General features: G+C 43.4%; 1 protein-coding gene across 1 annotated transcript in view; it reads right to left on the bottom strand.

Annotated features, from left to right (window-relative positions):
- Adarb2 (adenosine deaminase RNA specific B2 (inactive)) overlaps positions 1-23111 on the bottom strand; it is a 489843-nt gene that overhangs the window by 64935 nt on the left and 401797 nt on the right. The window contains exon 4 of the mRNA XM_046432149.2: positions 11247-11361. Coding sequence (XP_046288105.1) covers positions 11247-11361 — 115 coding nt within the window. The remainder of the gene's footprint in view (positions 1-11246; positions 11362-23111) is intronic.

The raw sequence follows: 23111 nt of genomic DNA, 5'->3' as shown, positions 1-23111 counted from the left end.
ACTCCCTGTTTTCTAGTACCATCTCTGTGGAGTTTCATGACTCAAGTAACAGGGTTTCCACACATCCCTTCAGGAAGTCTCTTCCACAATCCATTCGAGCTTAGCATTAGGAAGCCTTCCCCAACCTTCGGCTAAAACGATGGTCTCGGGTTCCATTCTATTACTCAGGTTTTATCTGTAAGACCTCCCAGCTTCCTCGTTGGTTTGCAGTCTCTGAATATTTGCAAAGAATATCATGACCCACCTGCAATCCCTCTTCTAGTCATTATTTGATTAACATCTATGTTGTATTTTCAATCTTTTCCTGAAAGCAAATCCTTTTTTCCCCAAAGTTTTTGTTTCCATCCTCTAGATTTCCTCTAATTAGTCCAAAATCAGGTGGAGTTAACAATGCCTGCCTGGGGCGTGTCTGGTCTTTAGGTGTGGGACTGGGCCAAGGCTGAAAAAAACAGTTTTGCTTTTGATGGAATATTTTTTTTTCTACTAGGGTCTTGATTGATAGTAGCCTCCAGAAATTGGAAGACAGCAGTGTCTCCTGGGCTTTATTCTCTAAATATTGCAAATACATTGATTTTAGGGGGAAAATAAGTTACGTGTCAGTGTTTTGTGTGTTTTCTTATAAATGACAAAACATCTGTAAAGAATAACAAATGGACGGCATTAGAGCAGATTATGCTAAGTGAAGCTAGCCAATCCCTAAGAAACAAATGCCAAATGTCTTCTTTGATATAAGGAGAGTAACTAAGAACAGAGTAGGGACAAAGAGCATGAGAAGAAGATTAACATTAAACAGGGATGAGAGGTGGGAGGGAAAGGGAGAGAGAAGGGAAATTGCATGGAAATGGAAGGAGACCCTCAGGGTTATACAAAATTACATACAAGAGGAAGTGAGGGGAAAGGGAAAAATAATACAAGGGGGAGAAATGAATGACAGTAGAGGGGGTAGAGAGAGAAGAGGGGAGGGGAGCGGGGATAGTAGAGGATAGGAAAGGCAGCAGAATACAACAGACACTAGTATGGCAACATGTAAATCAATGGATGTGTAACTGATATGATTCTGCAATCTGTATATGGGGTAAAAATGGGAGTTCATAGCCCACTTGAATCAAAGTGTGAAATATGATATATCAAGAACTATGTAATGTTTTGAACAACCAACAATAAAAAATTAAAAAAAATAAAAATAAAAAATCAAATAACAGGAAAAAAAAAGAATAACAAATAATAAGGCACTGGTAGGCAGAAACTAATAGGCTCTAGGGCACAGGTAACCCTATTTCTGCTACTTTAATTGGGACTTTATTCAAGTAAATTTAACAATGTTCTGTTGTCTCATCTGGGAAAGTTTTTTTTTAAAAAAATTTTATTTGTCTTTATTTACACATGACAGTAGAATGCATTTATGCACTTTGATATGTCATTCATAGATGGGATATAATTTCTAATTTTTCTGAGTGTACATGTTGTGGAATCACATTGGTCATGCAGTCATATATATACATAAAGTGATAATGTCTGTTTTGTTCTACTATCCTTCCTATCCCCACATCCCCTCCCTTCACTTCCCTCTACCAAATCTAAGGTAACTCTATTCTTCACTAGTACCCTCTGCCCCATTGTGAATTAGCATCCACATGTTAGAGAAAACATTCAGCTTTTGATTTCTTGAGATTGGCTTATTCCACTTAGCATGATATTCTCCAACTCCATCCATTTACTGGAAAATGCCATAATTTCGTTCTTCTTTAAAGCTGAGTAATATTCCTTTGGAAAAAACTATATAATCACATTTTCTTTATCCATTCATCTACTGAACGACACCTAGGTTGGTTCTATAATTTAGCTGTTGTGAATTGAGCTGCTATAAATATTAATGTGGCCCCATCACTGTAGTATGCTGACTTTGAGTCCTTTGGGTATAAACCTTGGAGTGGGACAGCTGGGTCAAATGGAGGTTCCATTCCAAATTTTCTGAGGAATCTCCATACTACTTTTCATAGTGGTTGTACCAATTTGCAGTCCCACCACCCATGAAAAGCTTTTTGAGGACTGAAGAAAATCATGTAAAGTTTAAAGAGTTTTAAATGTCACAATTTCTGGCTGTTAGTATTGTATATATTTCAATTCCCCTATAACCATATTTATCTATCTGCAACCAGGCTTTTCCTGCCATCTCCAGCTAGAATGATATTCAAAACCATATGATCTATTATTCCTTAAACTGACCACAACCATATGTTCTTTGTATGAGAACAGGAGGGTTTGTTTTGAGCAGCTAAGAACAGATTTGGAGATACCTGAAAAATACATAAGAACACGGCTCTGGTCTATATGCTAATGCAAAACTCAATGAAGAGTACTCACTTACAGTGTCCAGGGCATTTTTTTTTTTGGTTTATAGAAACATGTACTTTATTTTTAAAAATTTTTATTATTGGTTGTTCAAAACATTACATAATTCTTTTTTTAAAAATTGTTCAGAACCTTTTTTTTTTAGAGAGAGAGAGAATTTTTTAATATTTATTTTTTAGTATTCGGCGGACACAACATCTTTGTTTGTATGTGGTGCTGAGCATCAAACCCGGGCCGCACACATGCCAGGTGAGCGCACTACCGCTTGAGCCACATCTCCAGCCCCAAAACATTACATAATTCTTGACATATCATATTTCGTACATTTGATTCAAGTGGGTTATGAACTCCCATTTTTACCCCGTATCCAGATTGCAGAATCACATTGGTTACACATCCACTGTTTTACATATTGTCCAGGGCATGTTTTTAAAATACCTTTCCATCCATCCGTCCATCCATCTATCTAATGTGTATTGAACAGCTTGAGAAAGTGGGGCTGTAAACGGTGAGATCCCAAAGCCCCTTCATCAGCACATATTCACAGGTCAGGAAGGAGAGAGAAGTAACTTATGTGATCAGAGCTCCAAAAGACCTGTGGGCATGTTCTGAGAGGGTGGGGTGATTGCAGAAGACAAAGCCAGTGTGGGAGGGGGAGGGTGGGATGTTTGCCCTGGGTTGAAGAGAGCATAACCCTTCATCAGATGACAGGAGAGAAATAACCCTCCAGTCCTCAGGCTCTGGAGGGTGAGTTGTGTAGGATTCCTGCCTCTGGGGTCAGAATGTGGGGGACCCCAGGACCTGCAGTACCAGCATTGCTCGCCTTCTTCCCAGAGAAGAGAATGGAAGAGGACTGGGCAGCAGCCTGGCCTGCTATGTGGCCTCCACCAGCCCTAAAAGAACTAGCACTTAACTCTTCTGATCAGAAGACTCTCTCAGTTCCAGCTGTCTGTGAACATGCCCCATAACTGTTGAAAGAGCGTCTCTTTGGGAGGGCCCTGAAAACTTGTCTTCAATAATCCCTCCAGGGTAAGCTTGTGACCAGGTGAACTTGGTGAACACAGGTATGTGCAAAAGGCAGGTGCATATTTATCCATTTGTTTTTCAACTGGCTGAGGGATGTCATACTGTGGTAGAGCAAAATGGGAACTTGAGCCATTTAAGAGCTGACAAGTTGTGGTATTGCACGCTGACACACAGCGGCTCTGCTTACTGACATTTAACCATACAGGCTTGCAGTGGCTAACAGGTACCTGTAAAAGATAACTCAGTAGCAGAAGCAGGAAACAGAGCAACGGGGATAGAACAATTCCCCCTTAGGGTTAGTGGAAGAAAAGTCCCCAAGCTGTATGAGAGTCCCTAGTTTGCTGACAAGCTTGTACCCACATAAGGAATGCAGAAAGAAACTTCCAATAGAATTGCACCAATTCCTTGCCTTGATGTACTCCAAAATTGCTTATGTATAAAAGTCCAACTGCACGGAGAGCTCAGATTTTGGGAGTTGTCTCTCTGGGCAGTGGCACCACTAATAAAGTGTTTTAATACCAGTGAGGAGACCTTGTCAGTCATTGTTGGTGCAAAAAAAGAAAGGCCGTTTCAGGATGGGATGACTACAGAGCCAGGAAGCCGCAGACCCTGAAACCATCACGGGCCTGAACTGGGTGAGTCTGCTGCGGCTGTCCAGCCGTTGTTTAAGTGAGACTAATAAAAAGGGATTTGTTTAAGACACTGCTTTTCAGCTCTCTCCTTTCCTGTAGCCAGATGTGTTCCTAATTGACACAACTTCAAAATGTGTGGAATTCAATGTGATAAATAGCTACATTAAAAGATGTAAGGTGACCAGACGAGCTTATGAGGAGGTTATTAGTTATGTCCCCAAACATCAACATTGTAAAGGGTTTCACTGGATAGAAGTAAGGTAATTTTGCATTCAGTGAATATATTCCATACCCTCTTTCTACTCCCAAGAAAGAAGCAGAATGACACCCAACTCTGTGCAATTAATAGATTGAAAAATCTACTCATCTCTCTGTTTGGATTGGGCTGAGCTTGCTCTTTGCCCCATTAGTAAATCATTCTTTTATATCAAAGGAGCAAGTATGGAACACCTGGTCTAGTCCATGAGAAGTCCTTTCTGTGCACCAGTGATGACTGACAAGGTCTCCTCACTGGTGTTCAAACCAGAAATAATGAGAGCACAAAGTCACAACTCATAAATGATTCATGTTCTAAATATTTTAAGTGGCAGTGCTTTCTCTGCCTGTAAGCAAGATTGATATTCTCATTTGTGTCCTCTGCTCTGTGCTGTTTTCAAGAAGGCAGATATGGGATCATCCTTGAAACAGTTCAGATGGAAACTCTCGCAGGACCTGGAATTCTCCTCTCCCTGACTTGAGCCCTCTGTTAACCTCATAATGCTTCCTCATCTTTTCTTGACCCAGCTGTGTGAGTTACTGTGGGATCAAATCCAGTTAGTGACTTAAAACACTTTTCCTTGGTTAATGGCCCCCAAAGCCCCATCCCTGAACATTGCTGCATTGGGGACCAAGCCTTCAACACACGAGCCTTCATGGGACACTTCAGACCTAAGCATGATCCTCAGGTATTTATAATAGCGACATGACGCTGACCAGTGGACCACATTAAGCCTTGAGAGCTTGGATTTCCTGGGTGTGAATTCCCCCCAAGTTCCAATGCAGAGGTGTCCGAAGAAGCCCACTTACCCTCGCCACTTCCCACAGAGCAGTTCTCTCAGCATCAGTTCATGTGGATGGAAAAAACCTTGGGAATTTCAATATAGGGTCTACTAGATCAGAAAGGAGTAGAAACCATGACCCCAGGGTCCATGTTTGAGAGTCCACAAGTACTTTAAAGGGTGACAGCTTTACCCTGTTTCATATCTGTTTATAAAAACCCGAACCCTTCTGAGTATTTTTATTTAATAAAGCACTTTGATTTTCTGAAGCTCCTGTCCTTCCTCTCTTCTTCCTTAACTCCCTCTCTCTTTTTCTGTATCTCTTCCCTTCCCTTCCTCCCTCTTTCCTTCCACAGCATGCTTAACCAGACCTTTGGAACCGATGCATCTTCCTATGGCGAAGGTGAATGTTTTTTGCTTGTTAAAGAAGATAACACAGTTTAACACCCCAAAACATTGCCTGGGTTCTTAGGTAACCAGCAGCAGCAGGGTCTTTTCTTAATTTTTTTTCTTTCACCAATGAACTCAGTATTTTGTTTCCACTAAACTATAGAAAAGATCTAGAATAAAGAGAATAGAATAAAGAGAGGTCAGTTTTATCACCTTGAGATACAGTGTTGGATTTTCTTTGCTCAGTGAAGGCTTTTGGGCAATTAGATTGCAGCTAAAATCGAATGCTCAGTTATGAGCTAATGATCAGAAAAATGCAGAAGTGTCTGAGGGGCTTTGATAGTAGTATCTGATCTCCAAAGAGTGCAGCAAAAGAATTTTCTTCTTTCCTTTTTAAAATGCACTTGTGTCTAAACGCTGCCTTAAGAGAAGGAATAAATTAAAACATTTTATGAGGACTTAGCTGGTGGTCAGGGCTCTCTCTCCTCTCTAGGGTTAATTTAGCTTTGAGGGCTTTTATTGGCATCTCATAAATTATTCTAGACTAAACTATTTGTCTTTAAATGAGCTGTGAGTGGAGTTGGGGTGGGACAGATGTCCAGTTGGGGACTGACATTCTTTCCCTTTATCTTAAGGAAAGGTGTTTGGTATAAATGGGACAGCATTCAAGCGACACCAGGGTCTGCCACAGCATTGTACGATCTATCCTGCATTTTGTAGTCTGAACCTAATGGTTGCAACCAAAGATTTAAAATCAGTTGCCCCTCAGCACTCCGAAATGTCCCAAGATGTTGGCTTCTGTGAATCTTAATGTGCCTGCACAGATCCATGGAGATGTGTCATCTACTTCATATTTTCTTTGTATCTACTTAGCAGTTACTAAGATCAATTCCTGGAAACCCAGTTGATAATTTACCATCTTTCACATGGTGTGAAGCTTCTGTTAGGGGATTTTTTTTTTTGTCTGGTACCTTTGTTTCGGTTTATCTTCCTCAGGCTCGACTGACTATAAATAAAAATATTCTGCTTTTAATTTCAAGATTGAGGTGATTGATAGTCATTCAGAGAAGAAAATGGAAAGGAAGGTTTTGAGATGTTGGGGAGTAAACTACTTTATCTGGATTCTTCTAGGTGCTGATGAAGGTGAGCAGACACAAACACTAGACATATGATGAAAACAGGCTTCAACTGTACTTAAACTGTTATGCTTTGTCAAGTGCAATGGGAAAATAGCATTTACATATCAGCTTTATCTGGTTCAGCACAGCAACAGGATTCTTGACTCAAGCTGGAAGCATTGAGAGTATGGTGCAGAGACGAACTACCTCGTGTGCGCAGGGTAGGTCCAGGGCAAATGCACCCAGCAAACCACACTCTTCACTTCAGAACTTGCAAAAATGAGTGACTCTTGTTCAATGAATTGTTCCTTTCATATTTCCTCCAATAAGACCTGACTGGTGGTTACCCAGAGTGTTTAACATTCTCAGCAATTACACTGAAACGTTTTAGTGAATTTCAACTTGACCAGGCTGTTTTTCAGAGGTGTGTATTATTTTCCAGGACACTTAAAAATCCAGAGAATTCATGGAATGATGAAAGCTTCACATTAGCAAAAATAGGAAATATTATTTGTGAAAACCAGAGCTTCTAAATATGTTTTGCAGGCCAGGCTAGCAAAACAAAGGTTTAAACATAATCTCCTGGAAATGTATACTAGAAAACTCTTTTTTTTCCTATTTGTTTAATAAACTTGGAAAAATAATTTTATACATAAAGAACATGCATTGTTATCCCCAAATCCTGATGTATGTGTCTAAAGGAGACCAGAGGCCACAAAGGATCAGGACTCCACAACTCACATCTTAGTTCTGCCCTTCCTCCTACTGTTATGACTTTAGGAAAGCTACTTAGCCTCTTGGTTTTATTGTCTATAGTTCTTCAAAGTGACAGCAAAAAGCCCTGTTTTTCCCACTTCCCAGGGTTGTGTCAATCAAATTGATTGACGTGTGTGAAAATACTATCACAATGATAAATGTGCATATCAAATAAAGTTACCATCACCAATGACTCCTTCAAGAACCACTTTCTCATGGAAATACTGGACTTTCTTCACAAAACTGTTCCTTGACCGCGGAGCCCACTAATGCTGTCCAGTGTCAGTGCAAGAGTATGAACAACAACTGTGTTTTCTTCTCCCTTTCTGGAACCCATTGAAATGAAACATCCCCAAAAGGGAATAAATCTGAAATATGGTGTGATCAGGAGATGGCTGGAGAGCTTCTCAGAGTCTCCTAGAAGATGTAAAATGGGTGGGAGTTTGCAGAGGCTGAAATGGAGAGAACAGCTCCAAATATCAGCTGCCGGGAAGAGGAAGCTCCGTCTCTGAGGCTGAACCTAGGGAGCTTCAGGCTCAGAGTCTGCAGGTCCTCAAGCCAGGAGCAAGTGCAGACCCGAAAGCAGGATGCATTGAATGATGCTCTAGCATATGGTGGCCCCCATTGGCCAAATGCTCCTTGGAGAGGACACCTGAGAATTGAAGCTTTCTCTTAGGATGAGAAATGAAGAATCTCATGGTTAAGGAATGGAAGGAACTGCCTGAGAAAAGTGAGGGGACTTGATGGAAGGATTGTCTCACAGAGCAGAACATTCCTCATTTGGTGACAAGAGGCTCACTGCCACTCACCCAGCTTGAGGGGGCAGCAGCTGACCAGACCTGGGATGCCAGCCAGTCTTTTCATGTGGCCGGGCCTGCTGGGAAACTTGGTCCACCTGCACAAAGGCAGAGGAAACTTGTGCCTGGGGTCTAGGACCATTGATAGGATATTTTATTCACAAGTACAAATATTCAGACAAAAACCATAAGCAGGATAAAAGAGCAAGACTGAAGATAAGAAAGAGCCATGAGTCCCAGAGGAGTCACACCAATCAGAGGACAGAAGAGAACTTAGACGTTTGCTGGTGAGTCTCCCCAGAGAAATGCATAAAGACATCACATCTACAAAACAAGAAGAGTAATCCTTGAAAAAGGAGGACCCTGAGATTAAGGAGAGTCTTGAATAAAAAAATAGATTGCAAGAATTAGGGGGTACAATGGAAGATCTTTATGATAAATTAAGAAATCTATGGGGCTGGGGATGTGGCTCAAGCGGTAGCATGCTCGCCTGGCATGTGTGTGGCCCGGGTTCGATCCTCAGCACCACATACAAACAAAGATGTTGTGTCCGCCGAAAACTAAAAAATAAATATTAAAAATTCTCTCTCTCTCTCAAAAAGAAAAAAAAAAAGAAAGAAATCTGCAAAAACAAAAGACCAAAGAGACGGAAAGTAAAAAAGGGAAAAGATGATTAGTTGATTAGTTCAGAATATTGAAAATTCAACAAAAATGTGTATGAAGGAATGAATTTGTCAAAGAACTGATACAAGAAAAAAATACACAAGCAGCTTGAATATGTCAGGGAAGATGAAAGGCTGATACCCACGTGTATTCTTAGGAAACTACAAAATGCCCAAGTTTAAAAAAAAAAGACCTTTCCTTCCTTGGTGGGTGCTGGTCCCTGCAAAGAGTCAGATCTGTAATGTTTCTCAACAGATTTATTAGATAAGAGACAATGGAAAAAAACCACTTCAAAATACTGAGAGAAAATAATTTTGAGCTTAAAATTTCTCATGTGGAGCAACTATTAAGGTAGTATGAGAACCAGTTCAAGGCATCTTGAAGCATGTGATTATTCCTCAAATTCATCTCCTATTCACTTTTTAAAAGGACTCCCCCACTCTACCCCCCAAGGGTACAATGACACAAGGAAGAAAAAAAAAACAGAAGAGAAGAAGGACATTGAAGAAGACAGTGGGTCTAGACTAGAAGCAGATGTCATAGCTCCTACGGGCAGACGTTTCTGAGGGATTAGTCAGGGACAGAAGTAGGTCCCATCCACAGAAACTATGATTCAGGGACTAAATGACTTGGCAAACAGGTAAAAGGCATATATATATAAATTATATATATATATAATTTTTTTCCCCAGTAAGAAAAAAGAAAATGCAATATTCTGGGTGGTGTGCATGTCACCACATACAATGTTATCATTGACAAAACGGAACAGTTTTGGCTTAGACCAGTGCATTGTATTTATAAAGTAATGTTCACCTTTTGAACATTTTATACACTTTGTCTTTCTCAACAAGTGACACTGGGAGGAAGCTTTGCTGTTCCATTTTACTAAGAGGCCTGAACTGGAAAGACTAAATCATTAACATGCCCTGTGCCACGGCTAAGACAGGGTCCTGAGCGCTCTTCTCCTGCTCCAATGTTCTTGCTCATTGGAGAGGCCCCACGGGGGTCTAGAATGACAGGAAACACGTGCCAACCATCTGATTTTTAAAACTGATTTTGCATATCTTTGGACACGGTAGATACATGTTCTTTTCAGTCCTGGCCTCTGCCTGTGCTGCAGGGTCATGTGTGAGTGTTGAACGACCCAAAGTCATTTTTTAGCAGTCCATTAAAACTCAGGTAAAACTTTGGAAATAAAAATAGTTAATTTGAATAACCAGCTGGTTAATGACTACAGGTTAGTACTTTGATATTTCCACGAATCTGATTAATTTTCCTGACCTTATTAAAGAGCTGACCTCCCTGGACGGGTCAGTCTTGTTTTCTAGAATGGAATTCCATCTCTGGGATCAGTTTGGGTTGGAGACTTGATAGAAAGGGGGAAATTCCTGGGCAGGTTTACACCCCAGCAAGAGGGCAGATTCTCTGCGATGTGACCCTGTGTCTCTGTGCATTCCTCCATGTCTCCCCATGTCCCCCTGTGTCCTCTGGTGTCCCCTGTGTCCCGTGTCCCCGTGTATCACTCTGTGTCCCTCTGCATCTTCTGCATCCTCCTAGGTCCCCTCTGCCTCCCCTGTTCCTGTGTCTCTCCCTGAATCTCCCCCATATCTTCTCTGTTTCCCCCATATCCTCTGTGACCCCTGCTTTTGGTCTCCGTTCCCCTGTGTCCCCTCCCCCTGTGTTCTCTCTATGTCCTCCTTGTGTCCCTCTATGTCCCATCTGTGTTACTCTTTGTCTCCTCCACAGCCCCTTGTGTCTTTTCTGTGTCCCTTATTCCCTAGTGTCCCCCTTTGTCCCTCTAAGTCCCCTCTTGGTTTCCTGCTCCATGGTGTCCTCGTATGTCCCCTCCTTTCCCCTTTCCCTTCTTCTATTCACCCACCATGGACTGATGCATGGAGTCTGCATTCAGACAGGCCTATAGATGCCATAGCCATGGGAAACAGACAACTTGACAATTGACATCCTTCTGAAAGGTCACCTCCACCTCCCTTGTCCAAGTGGGTTCCACCTCCTTGCCCTGGAGCCAAGACCTATGGTGACACACGTGACCTGCACAAGGGGAAGCATCAGGTCCTGGCTGTGGGCACTTTGGGGCTGACAGGGATGGGCCAACTCCTTACCTATCAGCTTCAGGTGACTTTTTTGGTGGCCTGGTCTGGCCTCAGACTCCAGCTTTTACAAATACAGCATCATTCTTGAAAATGGGGACATGCCTAATAGGACAGATCAGCCAAGGCCTTGACAGCCAAGGGACTGACAGGAGCTCATGCAGATGGGCCCTGGCAGGTGAGTTGTGCCACTACTGCCCGTGGGGTGCTGCTGGTAAGTGCTGGCCCCTGATTTCTTGGTTCCATATTGTCTTTCTTGCCATATCTCTGTGGGTACAGGGGATCTGCTGGCCCCCAAGTCAGGAAAACTCGAACACTCCTTTCTTTGAAGAAGAAAATCTCCACAGGGAGAAGAAGAGGTGGTTACCTTTGGTCATGACGATGCCTGCTAGTGCTTTGTGGCGGGCATGCACAGATGTCAGGCCAACCGTCAGCTCACGGAACTTCTGCGTGACCAGCTGGGACACGGAGTCAGCGAATTCCTGAAAGACACAAGCACCAGGGCTCTTTGATGTGTGAGCAGAAGCAGCTGGTGGACAACTGCTCTGTGTCCTTTCCTTCTTAGCCTTGTCCCCATGCAGGCATCCAGGATGCCCCTCACAGAGCACCTCCTACCGTCACATGCATGTGACTGCTGTCTGTATGGCTTTGCCCAATGGCCTCAGGAAGGAGTTGATTGTGATTAACCCCCAGTGACACCCATGGCAGAAATCCAGACCTGTGCCTGGTCAAGAGACTTCAGCATGGGAATGGTGCTCAATTCCTTCCCCCCCATCTCCTGTCTCAGAGCAGTAGTCTTTCAGGTAGACATTGATTGAAAGCATCCTGATAGGGGAGGGAGGATTTGCACATGTTGGACAACTGGCCACCACTTTCTTCTCAGTATCACAGAACCAGTTTTTAACTAGTGGGCACATCTCACAGGGTACTCTCCAGGCTGAACAGCTCTTTGCAGCTCACGTCCCAATGTCTTCTCTCACCTTCCTGCAAATGTACACATGAACACACAGACCACACATTGCACACAGCATGTGCATATACACAAAACGTGTGTACATACAAGTAAGTATATGCATGCACCCATAATACACAATGCATGTACACGGGTGTGCATATGTAGATACGGGTACATGCATGTATACACATAGATGTACGCACACAAGCACACACACACAAATGCACACACAGAAGTGTACACACCAAGCTGGAATCTCCCCTACTGAGCTGTCCTAAAGCCAGCCCACATCTCTGTAAAAGCAGTGCATGAATGGCAACAAAGCTGCACAGCCCAGAAAGCGTGGCTTTGTGGTCACCCTTCCTCCAACCACTCCAGGTCCTGTGATTAAAACATTACCTTTGCCTAAATGTGGGGTCCCATGACTTGTCACTGGGGATAACATGAGCGACGTGACTGTCACAGGCTTTGGAGCAGGGAAACCTGCTAGGAGTCTAGGTTCTGTAACCTCTAAGCTTGGGCAAGTCATTCAAAACCCCCTGAGCCCCGTTTTTTATTTCCATCTGATAGTGTTTTTGTGAGGAGTGAATGAATCGGTTCTCCCTAAATGCTTAGCTCAGTGCCGCACACTTGGCAGGTGCTAAAAATGATGCTTGTAACTATTACTTTTATCATGTATTTTCCCTCAGTCTTTGCTGCATTGACAAAACCATTATGTGGCCAAATCAAACCATCAGTGTATCCATAAGGTGGGTAAGCAGTTCATTTTGGGGGATGGCTGGGTTTTCATATTTCTAAAAGGTATATTTTGATATTGTACAAGGCATGAAAGCAGATATATACAGATTTCTGATATAAAAAGATAAGAGAGATAAAGAGTTTTTTAAAATCCCATTTTATGCAATAAAACATATCCATGTGAAAATAGTGCTACCACCTGCTGCAAAAATAATCTGATGCTTCTTCCCCTCCCAAGTCCTCAGTAGGCAGTAAAGGTGGGCAGCAGAGAGGGAGGGCCTGTGCTGTCTCTTCTGGATGCATCCTCTGGGATTCTTGGGCCTTTCCCTGAACTACTGTAGCTGTGCTGGCGAGTGCTTGTTGCTTTTCAAATGCACCTTAAGTAAATATGGAAACCCTATGTAGGACAGATGCCACACAAACTGTGTTTGATGCTGGGAGGAGAGGAAAGAGAGCAAGCCCTGGCTTTTTGGGCACCACTGTGTACTTGAGATCTCCCTGGCTGCTCCTCCCACCCAGGCTATTTGGTGTGAAGCCACAGAGACATGAAATTGTAGAGACTTGGAGGTTGCTTTAGGTTGTTCTTTTATGTCCTGAAAATTGAGGTCCAGAGAGGACAGTCTATGTTCCCCAGATACCCTGTGTGCTGGGTCCTGGAGCCACTGGGAAAATCTGGACAACAGGGATTTATTCTCTCACAGCTTTGGAGGCTGAAGCCCAAGATCAGGTCAGCAGGGCCCACTCTCTCCCAAGGCAGCAGGACAGGATCCCTCCTGTCTCTTCCAGTTTCTGGTGGCTCCGGGAATTCCTGGGCTTTGGGCCACATTGCTCCAATTTCTGCTGGTCTTCCTGTGATATTCTCCCCTATGTGTGTGTCTTTTCCTTTTCATTTCTTATAAATACACTTATCAAAGCACTTAGGACCCACCCGGGTAATCCAGGATGAGCCCATCTCAAAATTCTTAACATGGTTACACCTGCAAAGACCTATTTTCCAAATATGGTCACTGTCATCAGATCCAATGTATCTTTTGGGGGCTGCCCCCTGCATCTTGTCCTTCTACTTCATACTGTAAAAGAGGGGCTGTTTTTCACAGAGGCATGAATTTGGTTAATTTCCACTTCTTGGTTTGGAGGAAACTAATTCTTAATTTGAATGAGAAGAGGAAAGTGTTGATCTGTTTTCCTTGGGTGTCCAGATCACAGCGTTGTGGTCAGGGATGAATGTCCACAGGGCCAGTCAGTAGACAAGAGTCTCATAATTGTCCCTGGGCCTCACCAAGAAGGGGCCTCCTCCATCTAAATGGTGCTTTCAATTATTTTTTACAAAATCAAGTTTCTCCATGTCCAAGGGTGATGAGAATGTCCAACGGTACTGTGTGTCTGCTGGATAGGGCTCCCTAAGGCCCTCAGAATAAGCTGTCCCCAAACCACCAAGAAATGTCAGAGAGTATGTGTTAACTGGCTGTGCTCTGGAAACCTAAGGACAGCTCTGCTTCCTTTAGAGATGGGGAAATACCAAAACAGCAATAGCAGAGACTTATATGTGCCATGCCCAGTGCTGGGTCCTACATATGCATTGCCCCATTTAATCCTCACAAGGGAGGCACTGATATTGTCCTTTTAAATCAGTGAAGCAATGGAGCCAAATTACATGGCCCAAATGTGGCAGACACAGAACTTAAACCCAACAGATTTGACTCAGACCCTTCATGCTGACATGGTGACTAGATCGTACTGAGGAAAAGCGGGACTCTCTGGAGACCCCTCAAGTGCTTAGTTTCCTCTGGGTTTGGATCAGTACCATTGCTAACGAAACATGACTGAATGTGCACTGTCATCCTGAGAAGGGCCACGCTGCACACAGAGGCCCCATGGTCCCTGGACACCCTCCAGGTCTGTATCCCAGGATGCTTTGCACCCATTCTGAACTAATTAGCCCTGAGCCACAGCCATTCTCTAATGGCATCATTTGAGGAAATGCTGAAGCAGAACAAATCACATTTCCTTTTGGATTTCAGCATTTCCACAGATGAGGGCTTTTTGGCTCACTCCACTTGGTAAAGCACATAGGCCAATGGGACTTCAGGTGGGCTGTGCTCTTCAGAGAGTGATAAGGACCTCTGGCGAGCAGAGACAGCCTCAAACTGAGCAAAACAGCGTGGTGACTTTGCTGGTGAGTGTCCCCCAACCCAGCTGTCTCCAGGGGGCCTGGGACGCAGCTGCCAGCTGTAAGACCACGGTGCTGGGTACTGCATGGTGCACACTTGGTCCTGGGAAGGACAGCTCCAGTTGGTGTGACTGCTTCCCTCCAGGGTGGGGCATTCTGTCCTCCTCATACCTGTGTGCACCACTAGTGCCAGACCCTGTTTCTAAATCAGTCAAGTTCACTCCATTTGTCTCTAAAATCCTATCTCAGCTGAAATGTTTCTTACTTTCAGCATTTGGAGGTCCTCTCAGGCTTTTGCAGTCCACTGTGGTTACAGCACTGGAAATGTCCATGCAGGGGTTTATGAATATTTTGTCTCCTATTGTTTTCTAACCATTTCCAGCTTTCATGATACAATCTCAACTTAATGTTGCACTCCTGGTTGGGGACACGGCTCACCTTGGTGTTGCACTTTCTCTGCCCCGCCCTGGCACTGTGAGTGATCCCAGATGACACCAGTCAGGGCATAAAACTGGAATAGAGGGCTGAGTGTGTGAACCCGTGAAATGATCAGGGGTGAACTTTAGACAGGAAGTGACTGTCTAAAGGGCAGAAGTGTCAGGGAAAAAAATCTGGAAAATGTTTTTCATTCATATTCTCAACCTTTCCCCCGCCCCCCCCCCCCAACATAGTCTTTTTCGGCTCAAATGGCCATAGATTACAGATTGTGTGGCTTTAAACAACAGAAGTTTATTTTCTCACAGTTCCAAAGGCTGACAGCCCCAGATCAAGGTGTTGGCAAGATGGGTCTCATTGCTGTGTGGTCCCACGGCTTCCTTTTTTTGAATGCAACAAGAGCAAGCTTATCAGTATCTGTCTTTTCTTTTAAGGACAACAAAGACCCACTCTGATGATTTCATTTAACTATAGCTACTTCCCTTAGAGGTCTCATCTCCAAAAACAGCCATATTGATGATTAGGGCTCAGCATATGATTTTGGGGGACCCAAACATCCATTCTGTACCACTTTGCCCCTTTCTCCAAGCCATTTTCTTCTTGCATGGCAAAACACATTCATTTCATCAGTCTCAGAAGTTTTAACTTATTCCAGCATTGACATTAAAGTCTCAAGTCCTAAGATTTCATCTAAAGAGTTTGTACATCAGGAATGGGTGAGACTCCCGGTATGAGATTCATCTGGGGGCAAAATTCCCCTCTAGATGTGAACCTGTGAAAGCAAACAAGTTCTATGCTTCCAAAATGCATTGGCATGAGAAACACAGGGAGACACATTCCAGAAGGGAGAAATGTCAAGAAAGAAGGAGGTGGTTTTTCCTAAGCAAGTCTAAGTCCTAGTGGGACCAATTCCATTCAGTTTTAAGGCTTGAGAATAATCCTTTGGCTTGATGCTTTGCCCTTCATGTCCCCTGGGTGACAATGATACCCTAGGCAGAGATAGAGAGGGAGAGAGAGGGAGAGGGAGAGGGAGAGGGAGAGGGAGAGGGAGAGGGAGGGAGGGAGGGAGGGAGGGAGAGAGAGAGAGAGAGAGAGAGAGAGAACACTTTCTGATGTCTTTTCTTATAAGGACGCTGACACTATTGGATCAGGGCCCCACCCTCAGGACCTCATTTAACCTGACTGCTTCCTTTCTTGGTGCTAAGGTGCTGGTTGACTGACCTCCAAACCCAGGCAGCCTCCAGGAAGATACAAAAAATAATTCCTCCCCTATAATATTTTTCTCTTTATTATTTTGAAACATTTTTTCCCCAAGGGGTTCATGACATTTATATTAAGCATATATTTTCAGTAATGTTTTAGAAAGGTGAATGTTAAGAAAAAAGGCAAAGATTCCTTTAACTTTTCTTACTTTGGGTGGCGAACTAATTAAAATGTAGAGAGATTTTTAGTTGGTTGGTGAGAATTTATCTCTTTGATATTTAGCTGGTATTCCTTCCCATGACCACCTTCACAAGTCTGGCTCATGGGCTCCAACATGATAGGTCTTCACTTCCTTATTAAGATCATGGTGGAGCGGGGGAGCTCACCTCCATTAATAATCCAGTTTCAAATTTATTCTTATCTGTTGCTGAGCAGTGGCTTCAAATGGGTTGGGCTAGTGTCATATCTACTTCAGGTTTTGCTCTCCTCTTCATCCTTTCAGGACCACCTGGTTGATTTTTTTTTTTAGTTGAGGTCTTGCTGTGTTGCCCAGGCTGGCTCCAAACTCCTGGGCTCAAGTGATCCTCTCACCTTAGCCTCCATAGTAGCTAGCTGGGACTGCAGGTGCACCCCACAATGCCCAGCTCTGCTTGGTTTCTATGTGTAGGTCAGAGGTCTACAACACCTTTGTGTTTATTCAAACACACATATCTTATTGGTAAACTGAGGTCAATTGAAACAGGTTTGGGAGGGATAATTTTAGAGAATTTTTATTTATTGAACTATGACCCTTAGTTTTGCTGGTTTTTCAAAGCTGAAGGAGGAGAGATTATAAATAATCATTATCTATCAGGAAGAAGAACATCTGTTATGTGGTCCCAAGTTTTCTTCTTACTGACTTGCTGGAGTTTTGGAGGGAAAAAATGGCTTTGGAAAGGTCCAGAGAAAGCAAGCCCTGGAGGTTTTCTGTTCTGTACCCTATTTCTTAAAGAAAGCCCCATCCCTTGCCTGCTGTCTTCACAGCACAGCTATTTTAAGTGATTGGCTTTTAATTAAATAACATACATGATTGCAGCTGTATGTAGTTTTACATAGTTGCATTTGGGTATGTAAATGACATTGTTCTTGATTACATGGGGCTTAGAAGTGAGACAGAAAATTGGAGTTCATATAGAGAGGCATATTCACTTGTCTAATTTCACATTAGGAGCTTGTAATGCTTTAATCACATGGGACTTAATATATACAGTCAATGTTGGTTACTGTAAACCCAACTAATCAGACTTTGCAATAACCTGATTTTCTTCCCCACCTGGCACTTGGTTTACTGTAGAAGGAGCTAAAATGCTCAGAAACAAACTTGTGACTGATTAATTTTATAAATTCAAATTTCAAGGTGTGCTTATAGAGCTGCAGGGAGTTCATTCAATCTCATAGGATTGATAGATGTGTTCAAATTCAGCACCAAACCACTTAACTTCTAGAGTATTTTCTGAGCACATGGGCAAAGTTATGTTGTATTATTACTTTCAAGATGAATGGAAGATACTTTCCCTTGACCTTGAGGACCTAGACACCTCATTGTATATTATAAGAAATCTGTACTGTCGTTGAATAGCCTTTAACTCAGTGCCAATGTCTGAGGCTCTGAAGTAGCAATATGATGCTGGTGACCCATGTGTACTGTGTCAGTCTACTTGAACTTTGCACTTGCTTTATACAAGGTAGGCAAACAACCCTACACTGCTCTCTCTACAAAGTTGGAAGGCCAGAACTTTTATAAAGGCTTCACAGATGTCTGCAACCTTGGTGTTCATTTTTCACCAGACTCCTATAGCATTTAGAAGCTGTACCCTTCCTTCCTCCCTTCCTTCCTTCCTTCCTTCCTTCCTTTCCCTCTGAGCCACATTCCCAATCCTTTAAAAAATAATTTTAAAAAATTGAAAAAGGGTCTTGGTAAGTTGCTTGGGGTCTGGCTAAGTTGCTGAGGCTGGCTTTGAATTTGTGATCCTCCTGTCTCAGCCTCCTGAGTCACTGGGATTACAGATATGCAGTACCATGCCTGGCAAGATCTGCACTCTTTCTTGATATAGCTTGTCTGGTCTTTTGCCTGCCTCCTATTTATGTCTATATATGCAAGACAAGTGCTTATGATTTTAATTGAATCTGCGTTGGTTAGTGATAATTACAGTGAATGCCACTGAAGGCTCACTACCTGCCCAACACTTTCCAAATGTTTAAAGTTTCTTTTTTTTTTTTTAAATTGATCCTTGAATACTGCTTCATGGTTAGCACTGCCATTATCTATTTTTGTTAGTGATCATGTGGATCAATGTGCAGGTGGAGATGGCCTATGACACATGTGTCCCATGTGGCTCATTAGTGCATCTATGTATATATATATACAGGCCACTTCTGGGTGGGGTTGGAGGTAGGTGTTAGAGTCTGTAAACAAGTCAGGATGGTGCCTGGCATTCTGCCAGAGAAATGTTAAGGTCTGTAAACAAGTCTGGATGGCGCCTGGCATTTTGCCAGAGGGAGTGGTTAAGTAACGCCAGCGAGCCATTAAGTGTGGAGATTCCTTATTGGTTGACTGATGTATCTAGTTTATGCTAATTAAGATAAGCTGTGTGGAATGTATAAATACCTCTGTTGTCCTACAATAAACGGCTCCCTCTCCTGCTGTATCAACGTACACAAGTTGTTCGTCACCCCCCTGATTTTTCTGCTGCAGCTGGACTGCGGCAGGTAGGATGGTCAGTGAAGGCTCCCTGGGCTTTGAAGGAATCATATAATCTAAATTTGCAGGAGTAAGAGGAGCAGGAAAATCTAGGGAAGCCATCATCTGAGGAAATGCAAAGGTGGGAAGCCTGCTTCTGGGATCTGGCAAGGGGTGGTTCAGTCTGGCCCAAGGGAGAATCTGTGCAGAGTAAATGATGAGAAAGTGATTGGACAGGCTGCCAGGTCAAAGCACAGCTCCAGATGCCAGGCCATAGGGTTCATCTTTAATGAATCCCTAAGGAACTCTCCCGGGTCCAGATACTCTTATTGGGGACACCCACTCCCCAAGAGAACCAAGCAGTTACTCCTCCCTCATGGAGCTCAGATGTCAACTGGAGGTCAAGGGGCTGTTTACCAAGGGACCCTGCTCCGTGGTGTAACTGAGCTATGTGTGAAAGGGGCCACATGCCCTGGTATCTCATGGGGGCCTGAGTCATTGTTATGTCTGTAGTTTGTGGTCTCCTTTGGAATAAAGTGGGACAGTCACTGCCTGGGAGCGTAATACATCACGCTGTGCATGGGCACAACGCTCTTTCCAGGCTCTTTATTTTCCTAGAGCTCTGCTGGGGACTGTTGGTCATTTTATTCCACCAACGACTGTATTCTCAGGGATGAGTCCTGCCATATGCTTGCAGAAACTAAAGCGTGGGGAGCTTTGGTCATTTGGCCAAAGTTTGAAAGCAATTATGAGTAGTTGAGGCAGAAATGGAGTTGTTGAGGTCTGGGTGTTGAGTTGTGGCTGTCAATCTTAACACACACTATTTGCTGCGCTTAAAGGTCTCAGAACACAAATCTCACAATATGCTATAAATCCTTAGAAATTAAAAGTGAAGCCTGTCTACATAGCTGAGCTTTGGTCCTTGAGTGAAGGGGACCCTCCATGGTCCAGCCCATTTAGTCACTGAGGGGAAGGGCAGAGAGTCTCCCATGGGGAGGTCCCTCTAGACAATCTCAGGGTGACATGGGCTGCCATCCAGACACCCCATCTCCCTCGGTGGACAGGGGAGCTGGGGAGGGGCTGAGAGAGGCTGGACAAAGGATAGTAAGATGACGCTTTGCGATTTAGAAAGCTCTCCACAGGGAAACTCTAAAACCTGCTCCTAAAAGGCTGAAAAATCAACAGAAGAGTCATTCGCAACATAAATTCTTTGTTAAATATGAAAAAGAGGGACATCCAGCTGTACTCATTATTGTTGGTGATTTAGCAATTTAGGAAATGCTTGCTAAAGGGTCTCTTGGTAGCAAAGAGGGCTGATGTATCTTCCACAGCCATTCTTGTTCTCCCAGCCAGAGCTTATACTGCTGGGACAGACACCTCCCAGTAAAACCTGACAGAGCAGCTGGCTTCTAACAGGGCTGGAGGGATGTTTGTTGGTCTTGAGATGGGTAGTGGTGGTGGTGGAATCTTGAGGTGATGCCCTGAGCTACCCTTGAAACCCAGAAGAACAGAGATCTGAGATACCAGCCCGGAAGCTATTAATGCACAAATTGGCACAGGTTGGACATTTGGAACAGAAATGGTCATAGAGGAGATGATTTGGCATCTTGTTAAATGATGGTGATAATCAGGTGCTTCCGATTCCAAAGGTTAAGTGAGGAAGCGGCTCCATAGTTACTGAGCTGTGTGTTACCATACTTCATTGAAGAATAAAACAAAATGCTGTGTTCGCTTGTGCTTTGTGTTGCCTGCTGGCCCCGATTACCATGGCAAATTACGGGCATTATTCAAATCAGAAAAATAAACTTTAAATGGGAACATTGCAAGACTCAAACTTGGTGCATTGCTAATACTAATATTTTGAATGGCATAAATAAATAAAATGTGCTCAAATTTGCAACAGCAGTCCTCGGGGTAAAATTGACATTCAGCCAAAGTGGTAGGGATATTAAAATCAATAGATTATAAGGGAGAAAGCCTTTAGTAAATATTTTCCTGTTGAAATCCTGTCTTTGGATTTATCATGCTGAAATATCAAAAAGGTTAGATTTGCATATGGGTGGGGTAAGACTGAATCTGGAAACCAATAGCAGCACATTCTCCACTGTTCCTTTCTCCTTGAACTCTGTTTTGCAGCATATTGGGGTGATATGGGGGAGGGTGAGAGGGAACTTGGGCTTGCATATAGCAGAGGAAGTGCATGCATGGAGTACAGCTGAGGTTCCAGCCCCAGGCAGGCTGAGTTCCTTGATGACAGCTGGACTGACCTCTAAGTATGAGTGGGTCCCATGTTCCCCCACTGAACGGCCACGTGGACATGGAGCACATCTTCAGTGCTGCTCAATAGACTAGTCCCCCCTCTGGAATAATCCAAGCCTTCTAAACTGGAGAAAGGCTGCTAGAACAATCACCCAGCCAGAGAGCAAGCAGAAGCCTCGGAGATAATCTGAGAAAACGGAAGATGATCTTCCCCGACTTCAATCTTAGTATTCCTCCATGTTTCTGTGGGAATGGCAGTCTTTTTGACTTGGTAAGGAGTCCTGTTTGCTAAAAATTACAACAAATCCTCATTAATTTCAAGATCAGGGATTGGCAAAAATCACTCTCCAATTAAATAATTCAAATGACCTGACTATTCAATTAATCTATATTTCAAATTACCTAGAGACCAATAACAACTTTGGATGAAGGCATGAGAAGTGAAAAACTTTTATCATAGGCATGGTATAGAAGGAAATCCCTCAGTATGGAATCAGAAATGGGTAAGTTCTGCCACCATCTTCTCCCAACTGTGCAACCACCAAGGAGCAATTAGCAACTCTGCATCTTTGGGTTCTTCACATCATAATAATGACCTCTGGGTCTGAGATTCTGAATTATGGCAGAGACCTCTGCCTATGGCATTTCCATACAATGTTTCTGGATAATGCATTTTTTTAAAGGGTGGAGAACATGCTATGTTCCCAAAAGACACAACAAAATATGTGTTTTAGAAGCACTGATAGCACCATGATTGATAGGTAACAGCACAGGATTGTATGTGGGTTTTCCAAGGTCTTTTTTTGGGGACTATCCTCATTTGAAGTATCCTGGCTGGGCGTACATGGATTCTGAGGCTAGAAGCTACTATATTTTGACATACTGCAAAATACACTATAGATGGATCACCAGCATCTCCATCCTATTGGTTCAACCCATCAGTGACTCTTCACACTTCCCACCCAGCAGTGGGCTCTGTGCTCTCTCCTTATTGACTGTGGGGAGTGTCTGGTGCAATGCGATTTGTGAACAGCATCATAAAGTGTGACCCATTAGTGTCTTGTTTGCTTGGGAATCCTTGGAGAAGCCTCATGGAGTACAGCTGAGGTTCCAGCCCCAGGCAGGCTGATTTCCTTGATGACAGCTGGACTGACCTCTCCTGCCAGTAAGTGTGAGTGGGTCCCACGTTCCCCCTCTGAACCGCCCCATATAATGTCATGTGGAACAGAGATGAGCCATCCCTGCCCCTAATGGTTTGTAAGTAAAATTCACGATGCTACCTGTAAGCCACTAAGTTTTGGTGCTTCACTCTATGCCGCCGTAACCAACACTGATGTGGTTGAGGTATTCCTATACTCTGAGAGCTTAGACAGCCCAGGGATTTCAAATGGGCACATTGACATCACACTGATCCAGATTTAAATCCTGGCTCAGCTAGTTCTTAATGCTGTGTGATGTCATGAACACCATTTATGCCTTAATTTCCTCATCTCAGAAGCAGAAGTTGTGCCTACATCACCCAGGATTGTTTTAAGGTTGAATGAGACAGTGGGTCTAGTTCCCAGCACTGTGTGCTCAGCATCTAGTACTCAGATATGAACTGTTGTTATTATTATTGTCCAACCTCATGCAAATGTAAAGTTCTTAGGAAAAAATACAGAAACACTCCACACTCATTGGCATTGTTGGCGGAATCAAAGTGTTCTCAGTAGTGATCTGTTCAAAGGCGGCATGTTGAAGTGGCTAAATGGGC

Source organism: Marmota monax, unplaced genomic scaffold (assembly GCF_021218885.2).
Source record: "Marmota monax isolate L192 unplaced genomic scaffold, Marmota_monax_Labrador192_F-V1.1 WCK01_AAM20220418_F8-fsc00071, whole genome shotgun sequence".
Classification (NCBI taxonomy): domain Eukaryota; kingdom Metazoa; phylum Chordata; class Mammalia; order Rodentia; family Sciuridae; genus Marmota; species Marmota monax.
The sequence above is the reverse complement of the archived record's forward strand: the minus strand, read 5'-3'. Positions and strand labels throughout refer to the sequence as shown.